The following is a 20,310-nucleotide window of genomic DNA, read 5'->3' on the forward strand; positions in this document are numbered from 1 at the left end:
TGTTATGACAATATATCAAAGATCAACTCTTCAGAGGCATAGTATAATTTAACAATGGTGCTCCAAATTTTGAAAATCCAGTGATTATATATGGTAGTAGTATATTTCATTACAACAACAGGGAGAGAATGAAAGAATCTAGGAGAAACTGGACACTAGAAAGACCAAAACTAAGTAGACGTAACCCCTGAACGACAGAGATGGCGACTATGATCACGACACAGACGATACATGTTCGCCACCCTTTGTCATCTTCTTCCTCTTTCTCTACCACCACGCACAGCAACCCTTCTGCATTCGAAGGTTAAGAAAACAAACGTAAGATTGAATCAAAGGGCTAAGACAGATGAAATGGACAACGAACCTTAGGTTGGTCCTTCTGTATCTCGGGCGTGCCATAAGACGGAGGTCTGGGAGTCCCAGAGACGTTCCCAGCTCCGGTATTCCTCTCTTCACGCACTTTGTTGAAAATGTGCGTGAAGTTCTCTGCCGCCTGAGGGTTGTTCTCATCCCACTCGCCAAATCTTGGCACGGCCGCACCTTTGTCGGGCTGCCATTGCAACACCGTTTGCTTAATAAGGTGAAAATACATTTCAAACATTGAATTCTTAGTAAGAAAGACTCACACTCTCATCGCCTCGACTAGTTGGCCTTAGCTTGGATCTCCCAGGGGTGCCTTGGCTACTATTATCATGGCTTTTCCCTTCCCAAGCTGGTGAACTGCTGTCTCGTCCTCCCGCGACTTTCTTCTGGTGAAGAGGTGAGCGGTCGAAGCTCTGCTCGGATCCTGCACTGGCTCGGGCAGGGCGGGCAACCCGGTCGATTCGCTTACAGCCCTTGGACCTGGATTTTCACTGGAGTTGTGGGAATCGGCGTCTTCCTCTTTGCTCACTCTACGTTCGGGCCTCGACCCCGCTGCTCCCCTCCCGTCGGGCTCGTCTCGTGGCGGAGCATCATCAAATGTGGCCGGATTTTCCACTGGATGGTTAGGATTGATCATCTTCCCACCTTTGTTTTTCCTTGCTTTTTCGAAATATACGGTGTAAGGAACGTTGTCTTCGTTCTCCCAGTTGCCAAATTTTGGCACGTTTGAACGCTGCTTAATAGCATTATTCGATTAGATGCAGATATTGAGAAAAGTATGAATTATTAAGTTCAATCTCCAAATAATCATGATGCATCAATGAATCTTCCTCAAACCAAATGTGAATAGTACTAGTATTAAACATTGTGAATTTCTACACAAAACTACAACCAATGCACAAATACATATACGTATATACACGAAGCAGATCTGAACTAACAACATAACAGAAGCTAAATTAGGTGATGATGGAAATATGAAGAGAGAGACAAAGCGACTGATTAAAATAAGGCGAATTCATATAATTTCGTATGGGAAGAAATTGAAAATCGTGAACTTACAGCCATTGGATGCGCAGAATTGTAGGAGTAGTTATTAAGACGACGTAATTCGACACTTTTAGATCAACCTAGGCCCTAGGTCGCGGCAAAATTCTTCAGCAACGAATTTGCAGCAGTGAAGAGAGAGGGAGCATACAATGCTGGCGGAAGGAGTATATACCATCAACAAATGATCTAATTGGTTGATTGACGAAAGTAAAAAAAGAAAATCGAAATTCGTAACTACTTCAATCCTTCATATTTCGTTATTAATTTTCTCAAATGTGACTAGTTCATTATTTTAATAGGATCACTCATATCCACTCATATTCAGCAATCGAACTATTTTGTTATCATGTCATGTCACGTCTAGCGATATATTTATAGTCTGATAGCATATTAGTAGTTTTTACGAGAATTATGTACAACCTCATGACTATCACTTGCGATGGTACATTCAGCTCGAGCATGACGTGATAGGAACCTCGACATGGCAACACCAGAACCTATCAACGAGCAATCCAAGCAAGAGAATAACAACGTCGACGACACGCAAGAAGCAACGCCGAGCAAGCCAAGAGGAAGAGCTGAGGGCGTCGCGCGTAGCAGGAAAGGCGGGCTGAAACGAGTGTCGTCGAGACCAGCACGTTTTAAGGATTTCATGACTTATTGAAGATAGAGATGGAGTAGTCACCAAGTTATTTTATTTTATTTTCGCTATGCTTTTATTTCCTTTTGAACGAACATTATATTAGGATAGTTTTTTTGATAAATCTTTTCGGGTTTTCTTCTTGATTCTTTCCCGAATCGTAGAGTCGAATCAAGCAGGGTCCGATCTCTATAAATACTAGAGATTATTAGAAAGTCAAAAATATCGAGAATTGAGAAATAAAAAGATCTTCTTTCTCTAAACCTTAGCTCTTTACAAACCCTAGCGCGGCTTGGGCGTTGTCTAGATCTTTCATTCATACAAAACAGGTGATCAGCTCTCAAATAGGCTCTTTGTGCCTATTAATTGGTGCTTTCGTTGATCTCTCTTCTCCCGTGCCTTACGATGTCGACGAGTGAAACACAGCCCTTATCAGCAGCTGAATTGACGGAGGAATTGCTCGATGTCCAAGCGCGCTACGCTGGGCAGGATAAGAAATTGCTCTCCATCCAGTTTGATCTCGAGGTTCTCACACGCAAACAAGATACCCAAGCTAAGAAGATAGAGGACAGCCTTGCCATCCTGATCGCCGCAAGCAAGAAGCAGCACGCAGAACCCCCCGATCCGGTTCTCGCGCCCTCCAGGAGTTGGAAACTACCGCAATCACTGGTGCGACCCCCGCAGGGTCTGGAAACCGAACCACTACCAAAGATCAAGCCAGAGGCACCTAGGTTTAATGGAGAAAACGCGATGGAGTGGATTCGCAAAATCCAGCGCTATTTCAATCACCACTATACACCACTAAAGGACCGAATCTACTTGACCTCATATTTGTTTGATCATCCAGCTTCCAGTTGGTTGACTTATTGGGAAGACAATTGTCCGGAGAAAGGTTGGGACGAGTTTTTGTTGGCTGTGAAACACCGTTTTGACCCTGATGTTTATGTCGATTATGTTGGGTGTTTGGCCAATCTTCACCAGTCCTCAACCGTTGAAATCTATCAGGCAGAGTTCGAAGATCTAATGCAAAAAGCCTCCAACGTGGGGGAGGAGACCTTGACATCACTCTTCATCGCCGGTTTGTAGGATTCACTCAAACTCGAACTGTTAACTAAACGCCCAGCGTCCCTCAATGAGGCTTTTGCTTTGGCACAACAGCTTGCTGCATGCCAACGATTGGTCAACCCGCGGAGTGCCCAACCACGCCAGACCTGGAACGACCGCGACTCGAAACCCAGACCGAATCAGACTTCGGCGCTGACCACACAGCAACCGCGGCCTGCTGCAGTGGGACCACACCCCAAGCCCGGCATCCCTATTGTCAAGATATCAGCAGCCGAACGTGCAGAACGTGCTCGAAAAAACTTGTGTTATTGGTGCCCAGAAAAGTACACTAGAGAACACGTATGTAGCAAAAAGTTCTACGCTCTAATGGGTGTAGATGATGAAGATGATGAGTCAACTGAACTGGAGATACCGACTGATGAGGAGTGCGAGACGATGGTCATTACAGGTGACGTCTCAGCGGTCAACGTGATTGGTCCGCAACTCAAGCCAAGATCTATTCGCATAAAGGGGATTATTAATGAGCAGGAGGTGTCCGTACTGATTGACGGTGGTAGTACTCATAATTTTATTCAGCCCACCGTCGCAGAACAGCTAAGTCTTCCAATTCACCCTATTACTCCGTTTCGAGTTTTTGTGGGGAATGGTGCATCGTTGAAATGTTCATTTGCTTGCTTAAAAACTCAGATTATGCTTCAAGGCAATTCCTTCGATATAGATTTGTTTATATTACAGGTGAAAGGCTCAGATGTAATTCTAGGAGTGCAATGGCTACAGGACCTTGGGGATGTGACCAAGAATTTTCAGACCTTGACGATGCAGTTCAAATGGGACAATAAAACCATATTTCTGCAAGGAGATGGCGCCGAACCGCGGAGGATTTCTTATAATGGTCTATTTTCCTTGATTGATCACGAACCGGACTGCGAGTTGTTTGAGCTCATCTCGACGGAACCCGCTGCTGGACCGCCTGAGCCGCGAGCTTCACCTCTGCCCACGGATCCTCTCATCAGCCGGGTCCTGGAATCATATGATTCGATATTCTCGGTTCCCACATCCATGCCCCCGGCTCGCCAGTGGGATCATAAGATACATATCCCGGAAGGTACTCGGCCAATCAATGTCAAACCGTATCGATATCCGTATTTTCAGAAAACGGAGATAGAACGTCAAGTTAGAGAGATGTTGTCACAGGGAGTTATTCAACACATCACAAGCCCGTTCTCATCGCCCGTTTTGTTGGTAAGGAAAAAAGATGGTACTTTTCGCTTTTGCGTTGATTATCGTGCTTTGAATGCAGCTACCACACCCGACCACTTTCCTATCCCTACGGCTGACGAGCTCTTCGACGAACTCAATAAGGCGAGAGTGTTCTCCAAACTCGACCTTCGATCCGGTTATCATCAAATTCGGATGCATGTGGCCGATATACATAAAACTGCATTCAGAACACACGACGGACATTTTGAATTTTTGGTTATGCCTTTCGGATTGACGAATGCCCCGTCGACATTTCAAGCAGCAATGAACAGTATCTTTCGTCCCTTCTTGCGCAAATATGTTATTGTTTTTTTTGATGATATTTTGGTGTATAGTGCTTCGATGGAGGAACACGCGATTCACTTGGAGCGGGTAATGTCTATTCTGCGCTCCAACTGTTTTTATATCAAGCCATCGAAGTGCTCGTTTGGGGTGGAGACGATCGACTATCTAGGGCATATAATTTCAGCCGGCGAACTGCAAGCTGACCCGGCTAAGATTGAAGCCATGTCATCTTGGCCGACGCCTACCACAGTCAAGCAGCTGCGCGAAATCTTGGGACTGACGAGCTATTATCGGCGTTTTGTGAAGCACTACTCTCTCATTGCAGCCCCACTTACGGATTTATTGAAAAAGGAGGCATTCGCCTGGACATCAGCTGCTACAGACAGTTTCGAAGCTCTCAAATCCGCCATGACGGCTGCTCCGGTGTTACACCTTCCCGACTTCGAGCTTCCCTTCACAATTGAAACTGATGCTTCAGATTTTGGCATTGGCGCCGTCTTGCTGCAAAACGGCCACCCCTTGGCTTATTTCTGTAAAAAGTTGGGGCCTAGGCGACGTATTGCATCCACCTATCACAAGGAGCTATATGCTATTGTCGAGTCGGTACACAAATGGAGACAATATTTACTTGGGCGGGAGTTCATTATTCGTAGTGACCAACGGAGCTTGAAGGATTTATTATCCCAGGTGGTACAAACACCGGATCAACAATTCTATTTAAGAAAATTGATGGGGTTTAATTTTAAGATTGAGTACAAGTCTGGAGCTTCCAATCGGGTCGCCGACGCCCTATCCCGCCGAGAGCACGAAGAACCGACCGAGGAGCATACTTTATTTGTCTTGCTCTCACAACCTATTCCAACCTTGATGGACCGAGTGCGTCAAGAAAATCGGGAGCTGCCCGACTTGGTTCAACTTCACACAGCAGTCGCGGTAGGTACAGCACCGGCTCATATCTCCGTGTCTGACGGTGTGCTATATTTTAAGCACCGTCTATACTTGAGCAGAGACTCCATGGTGCGGGCGGACATTCTGCGTGAGTCACATGACTCCAAGGCAGCCGGCCACCCCGGCGAAAGGCGGACGTTTGCTCGTGTCGCGACGTCGTTTTATTGGTTGGGAATGCGAACTGATGTGAGACGTTACGTAGCAGCTTGCCAGATTTTCCAGGCCACGAAGTACATTACAGACAAGCCTTCAGGGCTCATTCAGCCGCTGCCGATTCCGGAGTCGGTATGGTCTTCGGCCTCTATGGATTTCATTGTGGGTCTCCCTCCTTCGCATGGGTTTACCGCAATAATGGTGGTTGTGGATCGCCTATCCAAATATGCTCATTTTGGTGCGTTACCGACAGGTTTCGATGCACCCAAGGTAGCAAAGTTATTCATCAACACAGTCGTCAAACTTCATGGCTTCCCCGAAAAGCTATTGTCAGATCGTGATGCAATTTTTTTAAGTGAATTTTGGACGGAGTTGTTAACTATGAGTGGTACGAAGCTTCAGTTCACCACCGCTTATCACCCCCAGACTGATGGACAGTCAGAGGTCACCAATCGGTCTCTCGAGAAATACTTGCGCGCCTTCACGTTTGACCAACCCAAACGATGGTATGAATTTCTTCCTTGGGCAGAATTAGCAATGAATTGCAGTTTGAATGTAAGCATCGGGATGTCGCCCTTTATGGCCCTCTATGGCCGTGAGCCTCCAAACATTTTTGGCACCCCGGCCGCCCCATCCAAGAACGCGGCTGTTGCAGCTTCCTTGGGCGAACGTACCACCCTGCTGCAGTTATTAAAGGGTAATCTCGCTGCAGCGCAGAGACGAATGGCGGAGCAAGCGAATAAGCATAGGAAACATGTGGAGTTTAAGGTGGGTGATCAAGTTCTTCTCCGTCTCCAACCGTATCGTCAAGTCTCTGTCGGACGCCCTCTTTCTGCTAAGTTGGGTAGACGATACTATGGACCGTATGTTGTTCTCGATCGTGTAGGTGCAGTGGCATACCGTTTGCAGCTGCCACTTGGGAGTCGCATCCATGACGTATTTCATGTCTCACTTTTGAGGCCTTTTGTTCCTCCACTGTCTGAGGCGATTTCGGATCAATTGCCTTGTGTCTTTCGAAATGGTAGACCAGTTGACACGCCGGTGAGGGCGACGAAGGAGAGGGTTGCTCTGCATGACGGACTGCCGCAACGTCAGTGGTTAGTGTATTGGGCGAGTGATCCCACAACAGCTTCCTGGGAACCTACATTGGAGCTTCTGAAACATTTCCCGTCCCTCAACCTTGAGGACAAGGTCGATCTCATCCGGGGAGGAGTTGATAGGAACCTCGACATGGCAACACCAGAACCTGTCAACGAGCAATCCAAGCAGGAGAATAACAACGTCGACGACACGCAAGAAGCAACGCCGAGCAAGCCAAGAGGAAGAGCTAAGGGCGTCACGCGTAGCAGGAAAGGCGGGCTGAAACGAGTGTCGTCGAGACCAGCACGTTTTAAGGATTTCATGACTTATTGAAGATAGAGATGGAGTAGTCACCAAGTTATTTTATTTTATTTTTGCTATGCTTTTATTTCCTTTTGAACGAACATTATATTAGGATAGTTTTTTTAATAAATCTTTTCGGATTTTCTTCTTGATTCTTTCCCGAATCGTAGAGTCGAATCAAGCAGGGTCCGATCTCTATAAATACTAGAGATCATTAGAGAGTCAAAAATATCGAGAATTGAGAAATAAAAAGATATTCTTTCTCTAAACCATAGCTCTTTACAAACCCTAGCGCGGTTTGGACGTTGTCTAGATCTTTCATTCATACAAAACAGGTGATCAGCTCTCAAATAGGCTCTTTGTGCCTATTATGACGTTTGCTATATTGTCATGTTAGATTGCACGGGGACTAGTTGCCTCAGAAGATACATTTGAGTTGATTATGGAGTAAAGATAAAGTTTAAATGTTTCACCAAGCCAATGTTGTCTTTTGTCAACTCCTAAACAATGACAAATATTTCTAAAACAAAAACATATTGTAGTAATAAATATCGATTGACAAGTAGTAGTACTACATTTATTTGAGATTGTGCAGTGTGCTCTGCAATTTCATTCTTTTTCCATCCATGTAACCTCTCTCTCCCTCTCTTTCTCAGCACCATTCCTTTTTTCTGCTTTCTCAATTAATAAACCATTATCCAAGAAAAAGTAGAATCAAGTTAAAGTTTCATCCTTTAGTAAGAAAAATCTCCAAAGTAACCAGAAACAGCAATTGGGATATGATTAATTGTAGAGTTTAGTTTGTCTCAGCATTTATTTCCAAAGATAATCTTGGCTGAAAGGCGTAGTGGGTCATTGCTTTCTCAAAAACCCAATGCTTTAGAGAACAAAAGATAAATTCAAGATTCTTCCTTTTATTATCATAGCTACTGAAAAATTTAAAAGTTGTGAAAAGTTCTATTTTTTAAAAAAATTTAAAGGCTTGCACAGAAATAAAGAATTGATTGCATTTCTCCATATCAGCTCATTTCTTGAATATGCTTCAATTTGTGAAAAAAGTTAGTGTTTGCAGAAAGGGACTAGTGTAATTGTGTGTGTGTGTGGGAAGGATGATTCCTCCGGTCTTTGTAATTGTGTGTGGTGAGGGTTTAGTGGCATTCCTTTTAATGGTGAAGATTGGGCCTTTGAGGGAATTGGTGATGAAGGGTTTGGATGAAGTGAAAATGAGAAGGGGCACAGTTTCAACCATAGCTGGAACTATTTTTGTGATTCTGTTGTCATGCTTGTTTAGCGTTGTCGGGTCTAAGCACGGCGCAATGGCACCTATGGATCAGGTGATTTGGAGGACTAATCTGTTGGAGGCTACTGTTATGGGTAAGGGTCATTGTAGATTTGGTCATGGCTTCCTTTTCACGATTCTTGAGTCTCGAATGCTGATGAGTTTTTGTTTTTGCTTATCATAATGAGTTAAGGGTGATTCTTGAATCTCAAGTGCTAGTGACTTTTTGTGTTTGCTTATCGGAACGACTTGAATGAGTACAGGTTTCTTACGGTGGGCTTGGATCTTATTAGTGTTGTGTTTGCTTATGATTAATCTTGGTGATTCTTGTATCTTGATTGTATGTGTTAGTAGCTATTCTCGAATGGTAAGATAAGGAAGACGATGAATGGAACTGATATAGAACCGGTTTATATACTGTGAATGGAATAAGATAACAATGGTAGAAGAATGCACGATACACTCTCTCAAAATTCAGTGTTATGGTTGCTTTTAGGGATTCTTGAACTTTGATTGTTTTGGTCATTCTTGCTTCTTGATTGTTCGTGCACAGATCGCTTATGAATGAATGTTATGTTTACTTTCTCCGAATGGCTAAAATGTGTTTATGGTTGTGTTAATTGATTCTCGAATCTTGATTGCTGATCACCATTGTGTGCTATCTCCCACTGTGGCTTCAACGAGTTCATGGTTCGTTTTGGCAATTCTCGAATCTAGACCTTGAGCAAACTGAACTTGTAAATCCTGCTATGGCCTTCTTATTTCAAAATTATCATATCTAAGCATTTTCATTTTCATTTTCATATTGAAAAATCTGCAATCGTTTTATAGATCGACTTTGATGCTAAACTTCTTGCTATCATTCTTTTACTTTGTTTTCGTATCGTATCTTTGTTAACACGATGAGAAAGGAGGGCTATGCCTATCCGCTTGTAAACGCTGCTGATGTCTGGTTATCTTGCATATCTATCACAGCCTTTTCTCTCTTCCTCGGGTTTCTGATTGATCGTATGCACTACTACATGCGGAGGCTGAGCAAGCTAAGAAGCAGCACCAGAGTTCTAACGCGGGAAATCGAGAGGCTAGAGACAGAGAAGGTGCAAATGAGGGAGATGGGAGAGAGAGCTGCTGAAGAAGCCAAGCAGTTTCAGCAGGAAATATCTAGTTTGATTGATGATTTGGAAATGGTGAAGATGGAGGCTGCGGAGAAGGATGTGCTGCTCGAGGCGGCTGAAGCTCATGTCGTTGCTCTGCAGAAACAAGCGGCGGATCTTCTGCTCGAGTACGACTGTCGTCTCGAAGATAGCCATGGTTGGAAGTGAGGATAGTTTGGGTGGTATACTAGTTGAGGTTTTTGTTGTTAGGAAGTAGTGAGTTTTGGTTGTGGCTGGTTTCGGTATCGCTTACGAGGTCGTTGCTCGCGGGGAGTCGGGCCTGGGCCGAACTTGTGTGCACCTTTAGTAGCAACGACGAGGAAAGGGGCAAGTAGAATTGACACTGGGATCTCAACAACTATTCATTTAGAGGTTATTTTCCAGAGCGTTCGATTTGATAGATTATATGTGCATTATTAAATCATAACGAGTGTTGTTCCATTGAATGGATTTATCAATATTTAATTTCGGCATAGTATCACGCAAGATTAGTAACTACTGTTACTACTTTGAGTCTTAATTAATTACGAGTTTGTGTCCCGCGTGATTACTTATTAGTCAAGACTTAAAAACTGAAAAGTAAAATTTAAAATTAATTTTAAAGAATTATAGTAATTGATTTCAATATAGAATTTGAGAATATAATCATTTGAGATTTTATATTCAAAATCAAAATTTTTATTTTCATTCAAATATTAAGAAATAAGACGAATTAATTGTAATCATAAAATATGAGATCATTTAATTATAATCTTATCTAATTATGGAGTACGTATATGAATACTACTCCTATTTATTTACTCAGATTCAAAAATATTAGCTCAAAGTTAATTACAAAAGAAAATGGTGAGTTTTCTCGGCTGCGAAGAGCTCGAATAGACCGAAAATGGCCGCCGCCAGCGCTCCAAATCCGCCGTCGACGGCGGAAATTGCCGAAGCTGCTGAACCTCTGCCCTCGAAGCTCGAAAATTCTGAACAGGATTGCCCACGCAAAACCAAACCAGGACAGAAACGCCTCGCTCTCACCTTCACTGTTCTCTTTTCTTTCCTGTTAGGTACAAATCATCGCAAATTATTTCAATCACACTGTTTCATCTTTTATGTTGTACTCGTTTATAGTTTCTGCTATGTTTTGCAACCGCAGGTCTTCCATTTTTGTTAAAATCGGTAGAAATCTACAGATCGCCTCTGCCGTTCCGAGAAATCGATGATTTGTCCGCCGCAGTTGAGTCGATTCCGTTGCAATTTCCTTGCAAATTCCGAGCGGTATTTGTTGGTACAGGAGGATCTTCATTGGATGCTAATGAATTATCGGTTAAGATTGAACATCAAATGCGGAAAATCGCTGCCAAGGATTCAACATCCTGCGGTGCTTGTAGCTATAATTCATCTGTTTCTGTAGTCGTAGAAAATGGTGCTGATTGTTTTCGTAGTGACAATGATTTCAACTGGAAGTGTGGAGCGTTGAGTGAGCCGAACAAGTATGAGGATTCAGGGGAATATAATGATGAGTTGTTCGATGAGTATTTGCATTCGTTGGTGGACGAAAGTGATAGTCGTGACAATGGAGGAAATGTTTATACGATGATAGTGGTGAGGAGGGAAGGACAGAAGGATGTGAGTGCAGTTGTTGGGAAATATAGGCATGGGTGGATTGTGGGTAGAGTTTCAGAGGAGGAGGCGGTGAAGAAGGTGGCCTCTGTTTTCGTGAAAGCGTTTGTGAATGGTGGAAAAGAGGAAGGGTCGATCAGTGGGGAGTTTATGCCTGTGGGAGCAGATGGGAAGATCGTGCTTTCATTTAATTTGCTGAATGCTAATCCTCATGATTGGATTTATGACTGGTATAAAACTTATTTGATGTGATTTTGATAGGAAAGTTGCTTATGATGCAGTTATTGTTATCGTTTTCACAATATCTTGTTCTTACAACAACACTGTTAATATTTACATGTTTTTTTATCTAGTTTGTTATTTACAGTGTCTGGTTATGCTGCTAGTTTTGTTGATTCTTCATTGAATGCCTTGACAGAGTGTCAGCTGTAGCTTAAGTTTGAATCTACTTCGCTACTGCAAACTGAAAAGTATTTTCAATTACTTTTTTCTGCAGGGAATTCCAAGAGATAGATGATAATCTCTTGGCTCCGATTCTCGAGTATTTGAAGCCTCTAGCAGATATAAGCGTGGAGAGTCAGGTCATGCTCAAGCTTTGTTTCGTGTCTATTAGTGTTTAAGAGAATGTTTGGTAAACTATATAGCTTGGAATTATATTTGTGAACTCTTTGTTAGATTTTGTATCTATTGAATTTATCACTCCAGGTTGATTAACTATTGTACCATCTTTGATGAAAGAACAGGTCTTGTACCACACTCCAAAGTCTTCGTTTTCTTACTGGGATGAAATGCTGGGGAGCTATATTTTCACTACAAAAGATCTTCCTTTCTTTGTATGTTCTCTCAACACTTCCTCTATGGGTATCCTGATCTAAGGAAAAAACAAATATTGTGCAGTTTGTATGTCGGGTTGCATACCATATTTCCTCCTATCCGCAAGGACCTCAATTAAGAAAAATGAGCTGATGCATGCTTGCAGCATCAGTTCTCTGTTTGGAACTTATTAACTTTCTTAATTTCTTGCAATTGATGCATGCTTAAGGTTGAGGGAAGAGCCATATTGCAGTATAACATCTGCATTTATTTTTGTATTTTGCTGAAGATTATATCTTGTAGTACAATTTCATTTTCTAGTAAGCCTGCTGCCTGCAAATCATGGTAATGACTAACTCTCTGTGTGATTACCAAATTTTCATGTTTGCTTATTCTGCCATAAAATGAACAGTAACTATTTATTTTAAAACTTGTCATCAAAACGCTTATATGTCCAGATATTGTAGGTAAACTCAAATGAGTGGCATTTGGATACATCAGTAGCAGCAGGAGGACGTTCGAAGATCCTCCATCTTGTGGTGTATAATCTTTAACTCATTAATGATTTTCATTATTACTAGTATATGTAAAATTATGTAATATTACTGCTGTCAATTTGTGTTTAGTTTATAATCTTGAAGTACTTTGGTCAACGTAATGATATCATACACTCCTGTGAGATAGTAACTTAAGGGAAAACCTTGAAATCAGACAATTATTTGCATCTACCAACAGCTAATCTGATTGATATTCAATATCCTGATTGAGTCTGTGATTCGTTATTAGAAACTATTGAATGTAGTTTCCTTTCCTTTTTGTTCTATTTGCTCTCCCAGGTATGTCCCATCTTCAACAGAGTGTCCACTTCAATTGCAGCTCCCTAATGGGAAAATTTCTAAATCAAATGGCTTTATATCCCCGGTGAGTTAAGTTTGCTTTAAAATTTAAATCATTGTTTCTTTACTGTGTTTTACCCTTCAAACTCAGTTTTTCTGTATGTGCCAAATTTTCAGATGTGGGGCAGTGTTGTTGTTTGGAACCATGCAGCTTGTTTGAATGGTTCAAAAATGGAGACTCGTGTCAGGCATATGATTTCTTCTGAGGTCAGTTGCAATCGTTAAGTGATCTTGTTCTGAATTCTCATGTAATAGTTTCTGTTTTAAAAATTGTGTTATTTTTCTTTTTCCATTTTTTGTTCATATATTTCCCATAGAAAAGTTATGTAAGCTGACTAGTTTGCAAATGTTATTGCACTAATTTTTCTAGCTAAGCTACTCAAAAGATATAAGGTTTAAGTAGAAAAACTTTACCATAAGTATATTATCCTCAATTGTGACAACAGGACATGAGGAAAATCTTTGAAGTCTTCATAGGACAGCTACGACAACTCTTTGGTCTGAAGTCCAAAGGCATCTTTCGTGATGCATCAGGCACAATGCGACTTTTGACCAGTGAAAGTGGCTTCACAGAATGGTAAGCAAGTCTATTAGCTGGTTCAGCGTAATATGGCAAAAATGACAAAAAGCTTGTAATTAGATGTGGTTTCTTTAGTTCTAGTCGTAACATGCTAATATTTAAAAGATTAGTGACAGTATTATATGCCGCTAAGAATGAAAATATTATTTTCATTATGCTTTTCCTAAAACATGTTGGAAGTGTTTGGAATTCAGCCACACATTCCCCGTTTAGTTAATGCCTTTTTTGTAAAGAGTAATTGTCTACGGAAATTGATAGCATGTGTACTTTCTGATTATAAGGGAATTGGATGTATTATCACGGCAGCACACATGTTATAATCTTCTTCAGTGCACCACCACTCTTGGATCACTTTCTCGACTGGTACGCCATACTTTCTTTGTTGGCTTATAGTTTCAGCGTATGTCCTTGTCTTTACTACAAGCAAGATATTTATGCAGGTCCAGTCACTTCCAAGAATGATTATTAAGGAGGAAATAGGAGAACAGGTGAATATTCCATGTCATATATTGGTTTTAGTTTAGTGGAACATTATATGATACCCAATTCCATTAATTGAGCAGGTGAGGTACTCTCTTGAGGCTGCAAAATCGGCTTTGAGCAACGTGTCTGCTGGAATTTACGACGCTTCTGCCGGTATGATGGAAGCAATATTTTCTGCCATTGAAATGCAGACATGTTCTAACCCATAGCTCATACATTGTTTTTGTGTCAGTATCCTCAAGACGAGCTAGATCCTTTGCGGAGGATGCTTTCTACCATCCATCCATGATGTCCGTGAGCTATTACTCATTTGAGCACTGCTTTGCTGTCTACTCGGTTCGTTCTCATTTTACTTAAACTCACTCCATTCTTCCTCTACAGCCAGCAAAATAGAATTAAGTATGTTGCTTGCTTCATTTGTTTAGAGGCAATTGTAAATATTACGCTGTTGATGTTGAACCTAGCCACAATTAGGCAATCTAACTATCTGCTGTCTCGTTCTACGACAGCCCTTCTTCCTGCCGGTTGCGCTGCACGTGCTTCTGGCAGCCCTTAGAGAATGGAAAAGGTACAAGCAAGAAAGCAGAAAGTTTAAAGCATGGAAAGCTAAGAAAGATTAGAGTTCCCTCGCCACAATGAGATCATATACAAGGGAATGTTTTTAGTTGATTCTGAAGCTGACAGTAGCAGCACATCGACAAAGCAAATACCGGGGTCGTCGCGTTGGCCACGCTTGGTTCAGTGCAGTTATTTTATACGTTCAGTACCTCGTAAATTAAAATAGACAGTCATTTGTGTATGCTTAGGGTGTGATTCTTGTATGGACAATATATTTTCATATTTTGCACAACTTAACATGTTGATTTTCTGATTCGCGTTGCATTCATGAATTTCTAAACTTCGAATATACTGCTGTAAATTAAAACACCACCTTTAACAAGTTTTAATGAATTTAGTAGGAGTTTGTAACTATTTATAAATGTTTGCATAAATGTGAGTTATACCTAGTTTCTACGTAACATTGTCTATGTTTGACTTGCACGAATTTTAAGAAATATGAAGAAAAGTGAGTGGAAAAAGTTACGCCTGCGTTTCTCTCATCGTCTCTGTCAGCTTCCTTCTGGCCCTACATTATTCAACACTTTCGGTTTGTCTCCCATCTCGGCCGCTCTCTCTGAACATTTCCCTCCATATTGCCTCGCCCACCCTTAAAATATCAGGTTCTTTTCCTTCGTTAAATTTAAGGTTCATTAGGGTTCATCCGTATCCAAGAATTAATATCCTAATTAGGGAATTAAAGCGATTGGTAGATTACACAATATAAGTATTATACACTTCTTGAACAGGAATATGCCGCCACATACTTATTTGGTTTTGTATGATCAAGAACTTGACTAATTGAAGCATTATAAGGAATTGAAATAGGGTAGACATGCAATGAATTGATTTGATTTTAACTGTACGTAAAATTTGTATTAGGAATTGCCTATTAAGGAATTGAAATATGGCATTCACTGAATTTATTTGTTTTTAATTGTATGTATGATGTTGGGCCTTTTGGGACTATGCCATATTTACTAATTGCACATTGTCTATGCCGATCAATTTACATGTTATTTTTTCTTGGGCTATATTTGGTTTCTTTTTGAGTACCTACTACTTCTAAAGATATCTTCGGTGGTTTTTTTTTTAATCTTTAAATCTCTGTCTAGGAAAGAGTATTAGTTGCTGTTTATGAAATTAAATATTCTGCTGTCAAGAAAGAGAAAAATTGTGGACAATGTTTGAGGTATAGATTATGAATCACTAGGGATATCCAATTGTAGGAGAATTTTAAGTATTTTTGCTATGATAAAAATTTCACTAGAGTTTAGTTATAAAATTTTCATTTAAAAAAAAAAATAATAATAATAATAATAGTTATAAGGAGACTTTCTTGTAACTTCTGTTGGCAAAATTTGGCTATTACTGTTTCTATGCATCATATAAATAACCAGTATGGAAAACATAAAATTCTGTGATGGCTACATTTGTTATATTCACACTTTAACTCCTAGTTACTTATGCAGATTGTTGCATGGTTGGCGCTTGATTCCCCTCAAGATCTAAGTTTGGTTATAGTTGGAGCTCTTTTCGGGTTGAAGAAGTTGAGAAGTTGAAAATTTGAACACCAAAATTTGAGAAATAAAGTGTTCTTAGTTTTCCCACATCACCTCTCCTAAACCATTTCTCACATATTCCATCCATTCTTCTCTCAAATATTTCCTTGTAGGGGAACTACCGCACAACTGAAGATTGACGATTCACTGTTAGTATAATGGTTTTTTTGGTGGCACTAGTTTCCTTTATATATTATTGACTATTTAGAATCCAAACATTTATACATATTTGGTTGGATGGTTCGTGCAAGTTATTTCAATATAATAACTTTTCTTTGGAGTAATGGGTTTGTAGTGTATTTTGATATTTTAATGCAAAGCAGAGTTTCTAATACTCTTTTAGGTTTTAGGAAAATTTTAACACCCTGCGACATGATCAAGACACCAGATGAGTGAAATAATCCGACTTAAAATTATTTTTTTCCTTAGGTCTCGTAAACTTTTTGTTGTCTCCGGTGTTCTGAGTCGAGGTCATTTTGTTTTTAAATTAAAATAAATACTTTTGTTGCTTGCATATCCTGATAATTAACTCGCAACCAGAAACCTTAAGCTTAAGTTGTCTTGTTTTGACTACTATTATTAAGAAAGGTTTGGAATGATTTGTGGCTGGAAAACATTGGTAACATTGCTACATACCAAAATGTTAATGTAAAGTAAAATAATACTCTATAATAACTTAATTCCTTACCATGCCCTGTTGTTATAGTTTTCGTTAAATACCATCATATCTTGTGCAGAGATCTGAGTTTCAACAAATTAACAGGACTGCTTCCTCGAGAACTTGGTGGTCAAGAAGGAGACATGTAAGAGTTTGTTTGACAACTTTCAACATTTCTTTTAGTTGACTGAATCGAAGATTAGTGCTTTTATTACACAGTGATGATATTTCGTATTATACAGCTGTCAATAGGGTCCGTAGTTGGTAATTATATGGCTCAACTCTCCTCACATGATGATTCATGTCTACTTTGAGTGTTGGGGGTTCTGAAGTCAAATTTGGTTGAATTGCTAACTCTGATATATTTGTTTTCCAGTTACCTGATTGGGAACTTCCTTAACGGGACAGTGCCACAATTGATGGAAGATAAGGGAAACACGTGAGGTTCCATTTCCATCCAGAACTTAATACTAATATTTCCCACTTATCATACAAGTGGAATGATAATTGTGTGCTCAAAATTCATACAGCAATGTAGTTGATTGAAACTGCAGCGATCTATCCTACAACAACTTCACATCTCTAAATCCAGTACCAAGTTGCGCGAGAAGCAGCCCGTGAGTTTACTATTTAATGTTCATCCTTATGTGTATGCTGTGTTCAGATTTTCAATACTCACTTAAATATCGCCACTCCTTTTCAGAAACTTGTTTGCCAACTCAAATGGAAACACCAGGTGAGTTACAGATTTCTCTTTAATGCATTTTCAATTAAACATCTCATTATTCAATGTAGCATGACCATTAATATCACGTTCTTTTGGCAGTGGTGCTCCCTCTTGTGTAAATCCGTGGTGCAAGCTAGGTAAGTGACAACTCACTTGTATATATTAATGGACGATGTTTATTCAACTAGTAAATCCTTGGAAACTAAATACACCTCCTTGGCTAAGAATGGATTGCAAAGGTAAAAGTTCAAGTTTTTTATTTAGAAAAAAAGAAGAAGAAGTTATTTTTGTGTTTTTATATGGGGTGATGAGAGGATCAAGCCGTTAAGGTAGTGTGTGTAAAACAACTCTAAATGTGTAAATTATTGAGGAATATTCTTATTTGTTTTGGATATTCCTACTCTATATATTCATAACATGTTTTTTTCCCTCAGATGATTTCTACTTTTTTCCGTATAAATTGTGGAAGCAACCGACACTATGATGATTACAATTTACAAGCACATAGCAATTCTGAAAACTTCTACCAAGGTGAAAAATGGGGATTCAGCAGCACAGGCAAGTTCTGTAATACTGAAACACTTGGAAAAATTTTTTGCATCAAGCGACCTAAACACTTCAGGGCATTTCAGGGCTGGAATCTAGGATTAAATTATCAAATTGTAGTGGAAATTTGTTTGAGAAATATTGTAGTGGAAATATTAGGGGGTTTATTTACTCTTATTTTTTGCTATTATTCTCTCTCTTACTTTACCATCTATCCACTTTATCTGTTTATTATCATTTTTATAAAACGAGGGCAGAAAAGTCAATAGAACTACTAAAGTGGGAGTAGTATAATATAGATATTAAGAAAGTTTGGTTTGGTTTTTCAATATCATGAGAAACCACACTTTTAATTTAAGCATTGATGAAGCAAAAAATACCTGGGAAACAAAGGAGTAATAATTAAATCCAATTATTAAAAAGTATAAACCTAAAAACAAAAAAGGTTAGAAAATATCAAGAATTTCCAAAACATAATTATTACAGAGAGGGCAATTGCCCCCCTGAACCCACATCTCCCTGGAACACAGGCGGCAAAAGGAATGCCCGCACGGATCAAACGCCGCCCCCTTATGCCTCACCATGCAAATACTACAGTTAGTATTCGCTCCTCCCCCGTCTTCCTCCTCGTCCTCCTCCTCATCCTCGTCCTCCCCCATCCCGTACTCGTCGTCGTTCTCCGCTAGCAACGACATCAGCGACATCTTCGCCGGCGCCTCCTCCCCCTCCTCGTCCGCCGCCTCCTCCTCCTGCAGCCGCCGCAGGGGCGAGGGGTCGCTGTCGAACCTCCCGCTCCGCTCGTTGCGGCCGCTGGAGTTCCGCCTCAGGAACTCCTGCTGCACGGCCCCGATCTCCGCCCCCTGCAGCATGCCGGGGTCGGACTCCGGGGCCGCGCTCACCCGGCCCGAGGGGTGCCGGAACATGACGCGCTTCTGGCTCGTCTGGACCGGCACGTCCGAGGCCGGGACGGACACGCTCGACGTCCATGCGGCCCCGCTGCCTGCGTGCCGCCCTTGGCTGCGGATCTTCTCCTTGAAGTGCTTCCAGCCGCGGAGCTCCTCCTTCGGGTCGTCGTCGTCGGGGTCGTCGTGGATGACGTCGGTTAGGGTGCGGGTGGATACGGCGCGGGTGAATTTGCTGGGGCCGCCCTCGGTTTCCATCCGCCGCCGTTAAATGCCACTTATAATGAATGATACAATTATTTTTTATGGTTTTTTTAGTATACAAAGTGAAAAATTGAAATATTATATTTTTCATGATTTTTTTTTGAGAAATAAATAGGGAGGGAAAATAGTGTAATAGATGGTATTTGAGGAATGATTGAACGAGTCTAGAGGGATTTGTTTTTTTTTTAATGAAAATGCTAAATGTTTTTCCATTCTCTCATTTATGCAATCACTTATGCTTTATTATACACTGCATTCATTTGCATAAAATAGACTAGTTTTATTATTTTGGGTTGTTCCCAAAAATTAGACAAAGTCTAAACATAAAAAGTTTTGCAACCAATAATAATCATATGCAACATTTATAATGTGCATCCCACAATCTACTAATATCCGTTTCACTACCTTTTGTCTTTTTCTTTCTCTCTTACTTTATCAATTATATATTAAAACTCTTACAAGTTTGTCAATTTTTTGGGGATGGAGGAAGTAATTACTAAGAGCATTCGCATCGCGTCTCGATGCGAGCTCTATCTCGTATCGAAGAGACGAGACCGCATCGAGACGGCGATGCGGCCTCCATCTCGTCTCGACGAGACGGGACATCTCGTCCCGTGTCTCCTTCCGAAGAGGCCGGCCTCGAGACGTCTCGCCACGCGCCTTGTCGAAGTGGCGAGCTGTGGTTCGTGCGTGACACCCACTCGCTGACCCGCGAGTGGGCGTCGTTTATATCCGTTAAAATTGATTTTTTTTTAAATCAGAAAAAATTCAAAAAAAAATAATATATATATATATATATATAAATTCCAAAAATAATACTAGCCGTTTATAGCCGTTTTTTTCAAATTTGTAAATTTTTTTCAATTTTTTTAAAGCCTCCAACCACTTCTATAAATACCAAATCATTCCCACAAATTATCCACCATAAAAAAACTCTCTATTCTCACTCAAATTTTTTTAATGATGTGTTTTTTTTTTATTTTTTATGATTTTAATTATGTATTTTTAATTTTTTTTAGGATTTTAATTATGTATTTTTTAATTTTTTAGGCCTTTAAATTGTCATTTTTATTTTATTTAATGAAATGTGT

General features: G+C 40.5%; 4 protein-coding genes across 4 annotated transcripts; 2 read left to right on the plus strand and 2 right to left on the minus strand.

Moving 5' to 3' along the window:
• Positions 1-42: 42 nt before the first annotated feature.
• LOC125214160 (RPM1-interacting protein 4-like) lies at positions 43-1,602 on the minus strand. The gene is given in 5 exon segments (XM_048115063.1): positions 43-291; positions 365-550; positions 627-847; positions 850-1,096; positions 1,426-1,602. Coding segments are annotated over 5 exon segments (684 nt in total). The 5' UTR covers positions 1,432-1,602; the 3' UTR covers positions 43-267.
• A 6,249-nt stretch (positions 1,603-7,851) lies between these two features.
• LOC125214161 lies at positions 7,852-10,053 on the plus strand. Its single transcript, XM_048115064.1, has 2 exons — positions 7,852-8,521; positions 9,402-10,053. The coding sequence occupies exons 1-2, from the start codon at positions 8,257-8,259 to the stop codon at positions 9,746-9,748; spliced, it is 612 nt and encodes a 203-aa protein (XP_047971021.1). The 5' UTR covers positions 7,852-8,256; the 3' UTR covers positions 9,749-10,053.
• Positions 10,054-10,412: 359 nt separating this feature from the next.
• LOC125216406 (GPI transamidase component PIG-S) lies at positions 10,413-14,834 on the plus strand. Its single transcript, XM_048118107.1, has 13 exons — positions 10,413-10,635; positions 10,725-11,421; positions 11,688-11,772; positions 11,935-12,024; positions 12,472-12,545; positions 12,841-12,925; positions 13,018-13,107; positions 13,347-13,477; positions 13,762-13,843; positions 13,921-13,968; positions 14,044-14,116; positions 14,196-14,299; positions 14,473-14,834. Exons 1-13 carry the CDS (start codon positions 10,467-10,469, stop codon positions 14,581-14,583), a joined length of 1,839 nt encoding a protein of 612 aa, XP_047974064.1. The 5' UTR covers positions 10,413-10,466; the 3' UTR covers positions 14,584-14,834.
• A 3,573-nt stretch (positions 14,835-18,407) lies between these two features.
• Positions 18,408-19,213, minus strand: LOC125209796. Its single transcript, XM_048109378.1, has 2 exons — positions 18,538-19,213; positions 18,408-18,433 (listed from the first exon to the last, which is right to left on the minus strand). The coding sequence occupies exons 1-2, from the start codon at positions 19,211-19,213 to the stop codon at positions 18,408-18,410; spliced, it is 702 nt and encodes a 233-aa protein (XP_047965335.1).
• Between the last annotated feature and the right edge of the window lie 1,097 nt (positions 19,214-20,310).

This window comes from Salvia hispanica, chromosome 3 (genome assembly GCF_023119035.1).
Source record: "Salvia hispanica cultivar TCC Black 2014 chromosome 3, UniMelb_Shisp_WGS_1.0, whole genome shotgun sequence".
Taxonomy (NCBI): Eukaryota; Viridiplantae; Streptophyta; class Magnoliopsida; order Lamiales; family Lamiaceae; genus Salvia; species Salvia hispanica.

Excerpts from the sequence above, each read along its gene's own strand:
- LOC125214161 (XM_048115064.1), top strand. The coding sequence starts at position 8,257 with ATGATTCCTCCGGTCTTTGTAATTGTGTGTGGTGAGGGTTTAGTGGCA. Across the intron at positions 8,522-9,401 it reads GTTGGAGGCTACTGTTATGG|CCTTTTCTCTCTTCCTCGGG; the intron begins GTAAGGGTCATT and ends TATCTATCACAG.
- LOC125216406 (XM_048118107.1), top strand. The coding sequence starts at position 10,467 with ATGGCCGCCGCCAGCGCTCCAAATCCGCCGTCGACGGCGGAAATTGCC. Across the intron at positions 12,025-12,471 it reads CAAAAGATCTTCCTTTCTTT|GTAAACTCAAATGAGTGGCA; the intron begins GTATGTTCTCTC and ends CAGATATTGTAG. Across the intron at positions 13,478-13,761 it reads GAAAGTGGCTTCACAGAATG|GGAATTGGATGTATTATCAC; the intron begins GTAAGCAAGTCT and ends TCTGATTATAAG.
- LOC125209796 (XM_048109378.1), bottom strand. The coding sequence starts at position 19,213 with ATGGAAACCGAGGGCGGCCCCAGCAAATTCACCCGCGCCGTATCCACC. Across the intron at positions 18,434-18,537 it reads GGGGGGCAATTGCCCTCTCT|GTATTTTTTGCTTCATCAAT; the intron begins GTAATAATTATG and ends TTTGTTTCCCAG.